This window comes from Capra hircus, chromosome 17, assembly GCF_001704415.2.
Source record: "Capra hircus breed San Clemente chromosome 17, ASM170441v1, whole genome shotgun sequence".
Lineage (NCBI taxonomy): Eukaryota > Metazoa > Chordata > Mammalia > Artiodactyla > Bovidae > Capra > Capra hircus.
Genome location: NC_030824.1, coordinates 18,094,957 through 18,109,662, shown reverse-complemented (window position 1 = coordinate 18,109,662; position 14,706 = coordinate 18,094,957). Strand labels below are relative to the sequence as shown.

The 14,706-nt window shown below is 42.8% G+C and overlaps 1 protein-coding gene across 1 annotated transcript in view; it reads left to right on the top strand.

The window, feature by feature from the left end:
- Positions 4,699 to 14,706, top strand: part of VPS33A (VPS33A, CORVET/HOPS core subunit) — a 31,618-nt gene continuing 21,610 nt past the window's right edge. Inside the window, exons 1-4 of the mRNA XM_005691401.3 lie at positions 4,699 to 4,863; positions 8,553 to 8,618; positions 9,258 to 9,385; positions 10,824 to 11,010. Of these exons, the coding sequence (XP_005691458.1) occupies positions 4,762 to 4,863; positions 8,553 to 8,618; positions 9,258 to 9,385; positions 10,824 to 11,010 (483 nt within the window). The 5' untranslated portion in view covers positions 4,699 to 4,761. The remainder of the gene's footprint in view (positions 4,864 to 8,552; positions 8,619 to 9,257; positions 9,386 to 10,823; positions 11,011 to 14,706) is intronic.

The following is a 14,706-nucleotide window of genomic DNA, read 5'->3' as shown; positions in this document are numbered from 1 at the left end:
AATGTTAAATGTCAATTATATCTCAATAAAAAATACATTTTAAAAAGAAAAATTTCTAACACTAAACAAATTATTTTAAAATTAAATATGTTTGGGACTTCACTGGTTGCCCAGTGGTTGAGGCCCAGTGCTTTCAATTCAGGAGGCACAGGTTCCATCCCTGGTTGGATCCTGATGATGCGTGGTGAGTCCGAAAATTTTTGATAGAGTCAAGTATTTTTTATAGAGTCAAGTTGAGAGTGGAAGTATGTAAATATGTGTAACTGATTATTACCTCTAAATTCCACTCTGCTTATTCACATGTGGAAAAAAAAAAGTGAAAGTGTTAGTCGCTCAGTGGTGGTTGATGCTTTGTGACCCCTGGAATGTAGCCTACCAGGTGCCTCTGTCCATGGGATTCTCTAGGCAAGAATATTGCAGCTCGTGTCCAACTCTGTGACCCCATGGACAGCAGTATACCAGGCTTCCCTGTCCATCACCAACTCCCGAAGCTTACTCAAACTCATGTCCGTCGAGTCGGTGATGCCATCCAACCACCTCAACCTCTGTTGTCCCCTTCTGCTTCAATCATTCCCAGCATCAGGTCTTTTCAAATGAGTCAGTTCTTTGGATCAGGTGGCCAAAAAGTATTGGGAGTTTCAGCTTCAGCATCCTTCCAGTCCTTCCAGTGAATATTCAGGACTGATTTCCTTTAGGATGGACTGGGTATGTAGCCGCTATTCCCTTCTCCAGGGGATCTTCTCCACCCAGGGATTGAAACCTCCTCTCTTAAGTCCCCTGCCTTAGCAAGTGGATGCTTTAGCATTAGCACCACCAAGGTAATTGCTTAGTGCATCCTTTCTTCATAACAGTGTATAGAGGATTGAAGGGAGCCAGGCAAGACCAAAACTTTTCAAGCCTCATTCAGTTCAGTTGCTAACCTGTATCCGACTCTGTGACCCCATGGACTACACACCAGGCCTCCCTGTCCATAACCAACTCCCAGAGTTTACTCAAACTCATGTCCATTGAGTCACTGATGCCATCCAACCATCTCATCCTCTGTCCTCCCCTTCTCCTCCCGCCTTCAATCTTTCCCAGCATCAGGGTCTTTTCAAATGAGTCAATTCTTCACATCGGGTGGCCAAAATATTGGAGTTTCAGCTTCAGCATCAGTCCTTCCTATGAATATATTCAGGACTGATTTCCTTTAGGGTGGACTGGTATTTCCTTACAGTCCAAGGGACTCTCAAGGGTCTTCTCCAACACCACAGTTTAAAAGCATCAATTCTTCAGGGCTCAGCTTTCTTTATAGTCCAACTCTCACATCCATACATGACCACTGGAAAAGCTATAGCTCTGACTAGACAGATCTTTGTTGGTAATGTCTCTGCTTTTTAATATGTTGTCTAGGTTGTTCATAACTTTTCTTCCAAGGAACAAGTGTCTTTTAATTTCATGGCTACAGTCACCATCTGCAGTGATTTTAGAGCCTAAAAAAATAAAGTCTGTCACTGTTTCCACTGTTTTCCCATCTATTTCCCATGAAGTGATGGGACCAGATGCCATGATCTTAGTTTTCTGAATGTTGAATTTTAAGCCAACTTTTTCACTCTCCTCTTTCACTTTCATCAAGAAGCTCTTTAGTTCTTCTTCACTTTCTGCCATAAGGGTGGTGTCATCTGCATATCTGAGGTTATTGGTATTTCTCCTGGCAATCTTGATTCCAGCTTGTGTTTCTTCCAGTCCAGCGTTTCTCATGATGTACTCTGCATATAAGTTAAATAAGCAGGGTGACAATTTACAACCTTGATGTACTCCTTTCCCAATTTGAAACCAGTCTGTTGTTCCATGTCCAATTCTAACTGTTGCTTCCTGACCTGCATACAGATTTCTCAAGAGGCAGGTCAGGTGGTCTGGTATTCCCATCTCTTTCAGAATTTTCCACAGTTTGTTGTGATCCACGCAGTCAAAGGGTTTGGTGTAGTCAATAAAGCAGATGTTTTTTTCTGGAACTCTCTTGCTTTTTCGATGATCCAATGGATGTTGGCAATTTGATCTCTGGTTCCTCTGCCTTTTCTAAATCCTACTTGAACATCTGGAAGTTCCCGGTTCACATACTGTTGAAGCCTGGCTTGGAGAGTTTTGAGCATTACTTTAGTAGCATATGAGATGCGTGCAATTGTGCGGTAGTTTGAGCATTCTTTGGCATTGCCTTTCTTTGGGATTGGAATGAAAACTGACCTTTTCCAGTCCTGTGGCCACTGCTGAGTTTTCCAAATTTTGCTGGCATATTGAGTGCAGCACTTTCACAGCATCATATTTTAAGATTTGAAATAGCTCAACTGGAATTCCATCACCTCCACTAGCTTTGTTCGTAGTAATGCTTCCTAAGGCCCACTTGACTTCTCATTTCAGAATGTCTGGCTCTAGGTGAGTGATCACACCATCATGATCATCTGGGTCATGAAGATCTTTTTCGTATAGTTCTGTGAATTCTTGCCACCTTTTCTTAATATATTCTGCTTTTGTTAGATCCATACCATTTCTGTCCTTTATTGTGCCCATCTTTGTATGAAATGTTCCCTTGGTATATCTAATTTTCTTGAAGAGATCTCTGGTCTTTCCCATTCTATTGTTTTCCTCTATTTCTGTGCACTGATGACTGAGGAAGGCTTTTTTATCTCTCCTTGCTATTCTTTGGAACTCTGTTTTCAGATGGGTATGCTGCTGCTGCTAAGTCACTTCAGTCGTGTCCAACTCTGTGCGACTCCATAGACAGCAGCCCACCAGGCTCCCCCGTCCCTGGGATTTTCCAGGCAAGAACACTGGAGTGGGTTGCCATTTCCTTCTCCAATGCATGAAAGTGAAAAGTGAAAGTGAAGTCGCTCAGTCATGCCTGACTTCGCAACCCCATGGACTGCAGTCTACCAGGCTCCTCCATCCATGGGATTTTTCAGGCAAAAGTACTGGAGAGGGTTGCCATTGCCCTCTCCATCAGATGGGTATATCTTTCCTTTTCTCCTCTGCCTTTCACTTCTCTTCTTTTCACAGTTATTTGTAAGGCAAAATGGTTATTTTGCCTTTTTGCATTTCCTTTTCTTGGGGATGGTTGTGATCCCTGCCTCCTGTACAATGTCATGAACCTCTGTCCATAGTTCTTCAGGCACTCTGTCTATCAGATCTAATCCCTTGAATGTATTTGTCACTTCCACTGTATAATCGTAAGGGATTTGATTTAGGTCATACCTGAATGGTCTAGTGGTTTTTCCTACTTTCTTCAATTTGTCTGGATTTGGCAATAAGCCTCTTTCACCAGATCCCAAATAGCCAGTTAAACACTCAAAAGTATTGAAAAGCATATACCTTTCTACTAAGCTATTTATTGAGTAATTATTAAATTATGGGCACCCTGCTAAGCCTTTTACATAGATTACACAATGTAGATTACACCTTGTTTCATCTTTACAACTCACCAGGTAACATGCGAATTTTACCTGGATTTTACATTGGATAGTAGTTACGTGAAATACCATGTTGTATAAATGTCTACTAGGAAGAGCTAAACAGAAAAGTCACTCAAGTTTCCCTCAGCCAATTTTGTATATTTTAGCCTACAAACTCAAAAGAGCAAAGCACAGGACCTTTAGATTGCTATAGTTTAAAAGATTTATTAAAGATTGCTATAATTTAAAAATTGGAAGAAAAGTTATGACCAACCTAGACAGCAATTTAAAAAGCAGAGGCGTTACTTTGCCAACAAAAGTCCGTCTAGTCAAAGCTATAGTTTTTCCAGTAGTCATACATGGATATGAGAGTTGGACTATAAAGAAAGCCTGAGTGCCTAAGAATTGATGCTTTTGGACTGTGGTGTTGGAGAAGACTCTTGAGAGTCCCTTGAACAGCAAGGAGATCCAACCAGTCCATCCTAAAGGATATCAGTCCCGAATATTCACTGGAAGTACTGATGCTGAAGCTGAAACTCCAGTACTTTGGCCAGCTGACGGAAGAACTGACTCATTTGAAACCTGATGCTGGGGAAGATTGAAGGCGAGAGAAGGGGACGACAGAGGATGAAATGGTTGGATGTCTTCAACGACTCAATGGACAAGAGTTTGAGTAAACTCCGGGAGTTGGTGATGGACAGGGAGGCCTGGCATGCTGCAGTCCATGGGGTCGCAGAGAGTTGGACACGACTGAGCGACTTCACTTTCACTTTTCACTTTCATGCATTGGAGAAGGAAATGGCAACCCACTCCAGTGTTCTTGCCTGGAGAATCCCAGGGACCGGGGAGCCTGGTAGGTTGCCCTCTATGGGGTCGCACAGAGTCGGACATGACTGAAGCGACTTAGCAGCAGCAGCAGCAGCAGCAGCAAAGCGGCTGAACTGACTGAAAAGATTTCCATTCAAATATAGCTTCATTATCATTTTACAGAGAGTATACTTGCTGCTAAGAAGAAAGCCTCAGTTTTTAAAATGGACGTGCAGGATCTAATCTCTGTCCTTAAACTCAACCAGCACCCAGCGCAGGTGCCCCGGACTGCGGAGAAGTCTGGATGGAGTCTTGGGATGCCTCGGAACCCACGCGGTCGACGAAAGAGGCGGGCACTAGGACCGGGAGGGAGACTGGCAGATGGCCTCCCATTATGGTTTTCCGGGTTTGGCGTGCTGTCAGCGGCCCTGGTCACGTGAACCTATCGTCACGTGACAGTGCCGGTGGGCCACACGTAGGGGAATGCAGATCTGGTTGGAGTAGGGGGTAAAGGGGGCGGTGGGGCAAGATGGCGGCACACCTGTCCTACGGGCGAGTGAACCTCAATGTGCTGCGCGAGGCAGTGCGTCGCGAGCTGCGCGAGTTCCTGGATAAGTGCGCGGGAAGCAAGGTGAGGGATAGTGCGCGGCGACACCGCCGTCCGGCCTGGCCTCATCCGGTCCCTAGCTGCCTGGGCTCGAAGTGTATTAGGTCTCCTAGGGCTTCCAGGGAGGAGAGCCGGCGGGAACGATAAGTCGGGGAGAGGGGCCTTTTGGTGGGGCTTCCATCGCAAAGTACGCGTGGATCGCTGTTGTTTCGTGGCTGGAGAATAAGCCACCGTGTTGTCTCAGCCCTTCGTGAACCAGCTTGTGTCAGGTGCCCCTCCTGTGCAGAGAGGTGGATCCGGTAACCCCCTGTCCAGTTCCCACCCGAGATATTGGAACTGGGGAGGCGGCCCCGCCCAGGAACGTAGCTGCACCAGTGTCCATTCATTACAAAGATCATGTCCTCAAAAGAATTAACATGAACTACCAACACCTTGCAATCTGCTGCTCACTTGAATTGTGAGAAGTTGTAACTATCTGAGATTTTTAACGTCAGCTTACTTAAATAGTATTTTCTTGTTAGATGTTTATTAGCACCCAACTCACAATGGAATCAGAAACCGTAGATCAGGAACTTCGTAGGACTTTTAAGCGGTATGGCTTCCCTGGTGGCTCAGAGGTTAAAGCGTCTGCCCCCAATGCGGGAGGCCTGGGTTCGATCCCTGGGTCGAGAAGATCCCCTGGAGAAAGAAATGGCAACCCATTCCAGTATTCTTGCCTGGAGAATCCCATGGACGGAGGAGCCTGGTGGGCTACAGTCCACGGGGTCGCAAAGAGTCGGACACGACTGAGCGACTTCACTCACTTCACTTCACCTCCTTCCTCTCCCTTGAGGATTTATCAGTCTTCCTAAGTAACTGGCAATATAACTCTGAAGAGAAGAGGAAAATTGGGGAAATTCAGCAGTCAGTATTAGAAAAAATAGGACCCCAAGAGGTGGAGTGAGTGCTAGCAGCTATGGAGAGAAAACAAAAGCAGGCTAAGTCCTAGGCGCCCAGTTCCAGTTCATTAAATAACTCTGAAATCTGAATAAGATCATGGATTGTATCAGTGTCAATACCTTGGTTGTAATATCTATTGTACTATAGTTTTGTGAAATGTTTGCATTGGGAGAAACTGGACAAAGCATATTGGGGAGTCTCCCTGTATTGTGTCTTTCAACTGAATATTTATAATTCTACAGATGTCTCAATAAAAATTTCAATTTAAAAAAGAAAGAAAAAGAACTGACACTGGAGTTTAGCAGTAGAAATGCTCAGAGGGTCCCAGAGCAATGCTCTGTGAGGTTGTTCAGTCCCAAGCTGGAGACTTGACTTCTTTATGCTGTTTATATTCAAGGTCCTAATATGGCCTTGGATGTTTTTTAAAAATTAATTAATCTATTTATTTTTATTTTTGTTTGCGTTGGGTCTTCGTTGTTGCCTGCGAGCTTTCTCTAGTTGCAGAGTTTGGGGGCTACTCTCTAGTTTTGGTGTACGGGCTTCTTACCGCCCTGGCTTGTCGTCTTGTGGAGCACGGGCTCTTGGTGCACAGGCTTCATTAGTTGCAGCATGCAGGCTCAGTAGTTGTGGCTTGCTGGCTCTAAGGCACGTGAGCTTCAGTAGTTTCAGCATGGGGGCTCATTAGTCGTGGTTCAAGGGCCCTTGAGCATGCAGACTTCAGCAGTTGCAGTACTTGAGCTCAGTGGTTGTGGCACATGGGCTTAGCTGTTCTGAGGCATATAGAATCTTCCCAGACCAGAGATCAAACCCATGTCCTGTGCGTGGCAAGTGGACTTCCACCCACTGTGCCGCCAGGGAGTCCTGGACATGTTACTTAAACTTTCTGAGCCTTTAAAATTTTTCTCTTGTCAAAATAAACTTTATAATACCTATATCAGAGGTTTTAGTTTTTATAATTGCATTGCATGCTACTTATAAAATAGTAGGTTGAACTGTTGCATTTGGCAGTTTCCATATGGTTCAGTCTGATAATAATACCGTAACACAGATACACAACAAACTACAGTTCCTTGTTTCCTCTAATTGTTCAGTCGCTCAGTCACGTCCATCTGTTTGCAACCCCATGGACTTTAGCACTCCAGGCTTCCCTGTCCTTCACCATCTGCTGGGGCTTGCTCAAACTCACGTCCATTGAGTCAGTGTTGCCATTCAACCATCTCGTTTTCTGTCGTCCCCTTTTCCTCCTGCCTTCAATCTTTCCCAGCATCAGGGTCTTTTCAGCTCTTCACCTCAGATGGCCAAAGTCTTGGAGCTTCAGCTTCAGCATCAGTCCTTCCAATGAATGTTCAGGGTTTATTTCCCTTAGGACTGACTGGTTTGATCTCCTTGCAATCCAAGGGACTCTTAAGAGTCTTCTTCAGCACCACAGTTCAAAAGTCTCAGTTCTTCAGTGATCAGCCTTCTAGTCCAACTCTTGAATCTATACATGACTACTGGAAAAATGATAGCTTTGACTAGACTGACCTTTGTCGGCAAAGTAATGTCTCTGCTTTTTAATACGCTGTCTGGTTTGGTCATAGCTGTTCTTCCAAGGAGCAAGTGTCTTTTAATTTCTTGGCTGCAGTGATTTTGGAGCCTAAGAAAATAAAGTCTGTCACTGTTTTCATTATTTCCCCATGTATTATCCATGAAGTGGTGGAACTAGATGCCATGATCTTTGTCTTTTGAATGTTGAGTTTTAAGCCAGCTTATTCATTCTCTTTCACCTTCATCAAGAGGCCCTTTAGTTCCTCTTTACTTTCTGCCATAAGGGTAGTGTCATCTGCGTATCTGATATTGATATTGATATTTCTCCCAGCAATCTTGATTCCACCTTGTGCTACATCCAGTCTGGCATTTCTCATGATGTACTCTGCATATAAGTTAAATAAGCAGCGTGACAATATACAACCTTGACGTACTCCCTTCCCAATTTTGAACCAGTCTGTTCTTCTATGTCTGGTTCTAACTGTTGCTTCTTGACCTGTACACAGCTTTCTCAGGAGGCAGGTCAGGTGGTCTGGTATTCCCATCTCTTTAAGAATTTTCCAGTTTATTATGATTCACGCAAAGGCTTTAGTATGGTCAATAAATCAGAAGTAGATGTTTTTCTGGAATTCTCACTTTTTTTATGATCCAGCAGAAGTTGGCAATTTGATCTCTGGTTCCTCTGTCTTTTCTAAATCCAGCTTGAATTCCTGGAAGTTCTTGGTTCACATATTGTTGAAGCCTCCCTTGGAGAATTTTGAGCATTACTTTGCTAGCATGTCAAATGCGTAAAATCGTGCAGTAGTTTTAACATTCTTTGGCATTGCCTTTCTTTGGGATTGGAATGAAAACTGACCTTTCCCAGCTCCCAGTGGCCACTGCTGAGTTTTCCATATTTGCTGGCATATTGAGTGCAACACTTTAACAGCATCCTCTTTTAGGATTTGAAATAGCTCAGCAGGAATTCCATCACGTCCACTAGTTTTGTTCCTTGTGATGCTTCCTAATGCCCACTTGGCTTCGAAGGACAGTGATTAAATCTTAAGTTTCCTATGACCGCCAGTAACATTACTTGCCCTGACGCTGTTTTTTTTTTTTTTTTCCTTAAGATCCACACAATATAAATGTGACCACAGCCAGTTTCAGACTTTGAGGGCAGTAGTTCCACTATGTATGACTGCCATTTTCTGTTGATATTGTTGAAATTCATGATATTAACTGTAATGTTCATTTCTTCCCTCCTGTAGGCAATAGTTTGGGATGAGTATCTCACTGGACCCTTTGGCCTGATTGCACAGTATTCACTGTTGAAGGTAAGTGAACTGTTCAGGTTTGTTCAGGTATTAGTAACTCTGTACTTCAGCAATAATAGTAAGATTTTACATTTCCTCCTGAGTAAATGGCTTGCAGGGCGGTTTGGTCTTTATAACACAGATGCTAATGTATGGCTAACATTTTGTATACAGTGATCCTTTGGTTAATGATTCTGTATTGATCCTAATTGCTCTCGTTGTTGTTTAGTCGCTAAGTCATGTCTGACTTTTCTGTGACCCTTTAGACTGTAGCCTACCAGGCTCCTCTGTCCATGGGATTTCCCTGGCCAGAATACTGGAATGGGTTGCCATTTCCTTCTTCAGGGGATCTCTCTCCCCTGTGTCTCCTGCTTCGGGAAGTGGACTCTTTACCGCTGAGCCACCACAGAAGTCCAGCATTATATGATTGTTACCTGGTATCTTTGATAGTTTATCGCGTTAAGAGTCATTTACACTCAAAGACTGTCACAGTGACTTCATCCTGAAACCTTACTGTTAATGCAGCTGGCTGTGGGAAATCTAAATTTTGAGAACAAAGCATTGATGTGCGTTGACTGCGAGTGTTTCTGATGTCCGAGTCTGACGATGATACTTAAAGTTGAATGATTTTGTTAACTTTTTGTGTGTGTGTTTTCTTAGGAACATGAAGTGGAAAAAATGTTTACACTTAAAGGAAGTCGTTTGCCAGCAGCCGATGTCAAGAATATAATTTTTTTTGTCAGACCCAGGCTAGAATTAATGGATATCATTGCTGAAAACGTGCTCAGGTATCTCAGAACTTATCTTTGTGCCGGTGGGAGTTAATCCTTCCAACGGTTTTAATGTCTTGAGCTTTTCATTGTAAACCCCTTCTCTTGCCAGTGCCTTGGATAGTGGTTTTTTGCTTCTTGTTTGTTTTTAATGTTTATTTATATCTTGCCATGTTATGTCTTAGTTGCAGCACTCGGGACCTTCGATCTGCGTTGTGGCATGTGGGATCTTCAGTTGCAGCATGCAAACTCTTTTTCTTTTTTTTTTTTGTTTAGTATTTATTTATCGGCTGTGCGGGGTCTTTGTTGCTGCACATGGGCTTTTTCTAGTTTCGGAGAGTGAGTTTACGCTCTAGCTGTGATGTGCGGGCTTCTCTTTGCAGTGGCTGCTCTTGTTGGGGAGCACGGACTCAGGGCATGTGGGCCTCAGGTGTTGCCGCTCATGGGCTCCAGAGCGCAGGCTCTAGCTGTGGTGCACGGGCTTCATTGCTCCATGACACCTGGGATCTCCCAGACCAGGAACTGAACCAGTGTTTCCTGCATTGCCGAGCAGTTCCTTAACCACTGGACCTTCAGGGAAACCCATGCAAACCCTTCGTTGGGATCTAGATTCCTGAGCAGAGATCGAACCCAAGCCCCCTGCATTGGGAGAGCAGAGTCTTAGACCCTGGACCACCAGAGACCGTCCCAAAAAGTGGTCTTTTAGAAAAACTAGGACAAACATGGAAAAATACAAGAATGGAAATAGGAAACTTGTGACATTGTTCAAACAGTCTGAGAGGGCAGTTATTATAAAACTGCATTCTTTTAGAACAGCTCAAAGTCTGGATATGTAGAAAGGACCCTGGTTTTAAAAATGAACAACAACAAAAAAGCCTCCCTCTAATGGTTATACTCATTACAAGGTACTTGAATTTCATAAGCAAAGTAAGAGCTGATTAAAATTTAATATAGCATCCAGTCTAGAGAGGAAGTTCCCCCAGCTCCATCTGCACTCTGATATAATCGATTGATGTGGCCCCTAAAATCTTAAAAGCCATTTGGGCTATTTCGAGAAGTTCACTGTCAAGGAGAGGAGAAAGAAGAGTCAATAGTGAGCTTTCATTTTAAAAGGAGTCTCTGTGGCTGCATTGGTTTGGTTAAAGATCTGTTTGTTTTCAATAAGACACATACACCATTTCAGTAAACCTCAGAGCTTTAATGCCCCTGAAAATAGTTAAAGAGAAAGCTAGAAAATGCACATATTGGCTATGAATCAATGTTGGTTTCCTGTCAGGGGGACAAAAAAGAGCAAGAAAGTGACTGTAACTGTTTGGGTCCAAAAGTCAATGTCGTATGTTTATCTCACCAGCATTTATTTAGTGCTTTCTGTGTGCATGGCAGTGGAGATAGAATAAGTGAAATAGTTGAAGACTCTAGGGAGCTCATAAGCTAACAAATGTCCCTTCTTTTGCAGTGAAGACAGACGTGGCCCAGCAAGAGACTTCCACATTTTGTTTGTGCCACGACGTAGCTTATTGTGCGAACAGCGGTTGAAGGATCTGGGTGTTTTGGGATCCTTTATTCATAGGGAGGAGTATAGCCTAGATCTTATTCCTTTTGATGGAGATCTCCTATCCATGGAATCGGAGAGTGCATTCAAAGTAAGTTTGGCATTTTCTGCTTTAATGTCAGGCTGTGATTTTTGCCGAATTTGTGAGCTTGATGGTCATTTTCATCTCATATGTACAGCAGAATGATTCAGTATTTTTGCGGATTATATTCTATTATGGGTTATTGTATTAGGTATAGTTTCATGTGCTGTACAGTATATCCTTGTAGCTTATTTTTTTTTTATACTAGTTGGTATCTGTTAGTCCCATACCCCTAATTTGTCCCTCCCCTCTTCCATGCCCCACTGGTCTGGTCTTTTTTTTGGATGGGGGGCAGTGAAGTAGAAAAGGATAGCTTTATTGCTTTGCCAGGCAAAGGGGGCCACAGTGGGCTAATGCCCTCAAAACTGTGTGTCCCCTCCTGGAGGGAGTAGTGAGGAGTTTTATAGCAATGGCCCAAAGAGGGCGTGATCAGCTTGTGGACACTCTTCTGATTGGTCAGTGGTGAGGTAAGTGGAGGTCAGCATCATCAACCTTCTGATTCCAAGGGGTCTGGAGTCTGCATGCTTACTAGCAGCATACAGTTAACTTCTGCCACCTGGTGGAGCTGTCAGTAGCTGGTGTCTGGACTTACTGAGGCTCAGGTTCTTTGTATCTCAGCACAGAAGGAATTCAGTGAGAGGCAAAGGGATAGGCAAGAAGCAGTTATTCACATGGGACACTTGTAGGAGATGCAGGCCGGCAGGTGAGGGAGCTCTGCCACCGCTGGTTGGTTTTCTATGTCTGTAAGTCTGCTTCTGTTTTGTGTATACATTCATGGTCTTTTTAGATTTCACATATGAGTGGTATCGCATAGTGTTTGTCTTTTTCTGTCTTCCTTCGCTAAGCATAATAGTCTCTAGGTCCATCCACGTTACTACAAATGGCACGATTTCATTCTGTTTTTCATGGATGAGTAATATTCCATTGTACACTTGCTAAGTTGCTTCAGTTACATCCAACTCTGTGTGACCCTTTGGACTGTAGCTTTCCAGGCTCCTCTGTCCATGGGATTCTCCAGATTGCCATGCCCTCCTCCAGGGGATCTTCCCAACCCAGGGATTGAACCCATGTCTCCTACGTTGGCAGGTGGGTTCTTTACCACTAGTGCCCCCTGGGAAGCCCAATATTCCATTGTGTGTATGTGTATACAGACACATACATTTATATATATATATATATACACACACACACACCCCATATCTTCATCATCCATTCATCTGTTAATGAGCACTTGGGTCACTTCCCTGTCTGTTGTAATTAGTACTCTCATGAATGTTGGGGTACATACAGTATCTTTTCAAATTAGTGTTTTTGTTTTTCCAAATATATATCCGGGAGTGGGATTGCTATTTCACATGGCAATTCTCGTTTTTTAAGGAATGTTCATACTGTTTTCCATAGTGGCTGCACCAATTTATATTCCCACTGGTATCGTGGGAGGGTTCCCTTTTTCCTTTGCTCCACACCCTCTCCAGCATTTATTATTTGTAGACTTTTTAATGCTGGCCATGCTCACTGGTGTAAGGTGGTACCCCATTGTAGTTTTGATTTGCATTTTTCTAATAATTAGTGACATTGAGCATCTTTTCATGTACCTACTGGCCATCTGTATATCTTTTTTGTAGAAATGTCCATTTATACCATATACTTATTTTTTTTAATTGGGTTGTTTATTTTTTTGTTATTAAGTTGTATGAGCTGTTTGTATGTTTTGGAAATTAAGCCCTTGTCCATCGCTTTGTTTGAAAATAATTTCTCCCAGTTCGTACAATGTCTTCATTTTGTTTATAGTTTCCCTTGCTTTGCAAAAGCTTATAAATTTGATTAGGTCCAATTTGTTTATCTTTGCTTTTATTTCTATTGCCTTGGGAGACTGACCTAAGAAAACATTGGTATGATTTATGTCAGAATGTTTTGCCTATATTCACTTCTAGGAGTTTTATGGTATCACGTCTTATATTTAAGTAAACATGGCACTTAAAAAAATTTTATTGGTTGATTCATATTTTTGGCTGCAGTGGGTCTTTGTTGTGCACTGGGGGCTAGTTGCAGCAAGCAGGGGCTACTCTAGTTGTCTCTTGACGTAGTTTATGATAGTTTTTGCTATGTGTACTTTCTTTCTTTTTAAGTATATTCTGTACTCAGATGAGTGCACAAATCATGAGTGTAAAGTTTGATGGATTTTAACAAAGTGAACACACCTGGCACTCTGCTTAAAAAAATCAACAAAACTGCTACCAGTGTTCCAGAATGCCTACTTTTGCCACTTCTAGTTACTCCTCACCCTGTGTGTGTTTTCTTAATGTAATCATGTTTATCTGTGTTTCCTTCTTTGAATTTTGCATATGTGACAGTGATCCTGCTAGTCTGGAGACTAGAACTTTTGAGAAGCACTGGTATTGTGCCCAAAATTATTTGAAACTTTTTCTTCTGTATTATGTTGTTACTGTGATGACCATCTTCAAAGAGTTAACCCGAGGAAGAACTCTCTGGCACCCCTGATGAATTTTATAACCAAGAGAGTTTCTTGGCTCTTTTTTTTAAAGTCACTTTCCCCATTGTTTTGCTTACAGTAAACCTCTCCCAATGGTAGTACAGATTTCTCCACCTGCCCCCGACTCTGCCCCCGACCTAATGTTTTATATGAAACATACTTGAAAGTTGAAAGAATGGTACAGTGAATACCTGTATACTCATCACCTAGATTCTGGAATTAACATTTTGCTGTATTAACTTTAAATCATGTACCTATAATGGTGTTCCCTGGTATAATTCACATCTGTGTAATTAATGTGACTCAGTAGCAGCTGAGGAAAACTTGTCCCAGCATGACAAAACCTGCCCAGAGGAGAGATTTCATGTTTATTTAACCACTGCATAAAAGTTAAATAAGCAGGGTAACAATATACAGCCTTGACGTACTCCTTTACCTATTTGGAACCAGTCTGTTGGTCCATGTCCAGTTCTAACTGTTGCTTCCTGACCTGCATATAGGTTTCTCAAGAGGCAGGTCAGGTGGTCTGGTATTCCCATCTCTTTCAGAATTTTCCACAGTTTATTGTGATCCACACAGTCAAAGGCTTTGGCATAGTCAATAAAGCAGAAATAGATGTTTTTCTGGAACTCTCTTGCCTTTTCGATAATCCAGCGCATAGTGGCAATTTGATCTCTGGTTTCTCTGCCTTTTCTAAAACCGGCTTGAACATCAGGAAGTTCATGGTTCACATATTGCTAAAGCCTGGCTTGGAGAATTTTGAGCATTATTTTACTAGCGTGTGAGATGAGTGCAATTGTGTGGTAGTTTGAGCATTCTTTGGCATTGCCTTTCTTTGGGATTGGAGTGAAAACTGACCTTTTCTGATCCTGTGGCTACTGCTGAGTTTTCCAAATTTGCTGGCATATTGAGTGCAGCACTTTCACAGCATCGTCTTTCAGGATTTGAAATAGCTCAACTGGAATTCCATCACCTCCACCAGCTTTGTTTATAGTGATGATCTCTAAGGCCCACTTGACTTCGCATTCCAGGATGTCTGGCTCTAGGTAAGTGATTACACCATCGTGATTATCTGGGTCGTGAAGATCTTTTTTGTACAGTTCTTCTGTGTATTCTCGCCACCTCTTCTTAATACCTTCTGCTTCTGTTAGGTCCATACCATTTCTGTCCTTTATCGAGCCCATCTTTGCATGAAATGTTCCCTTGGTATC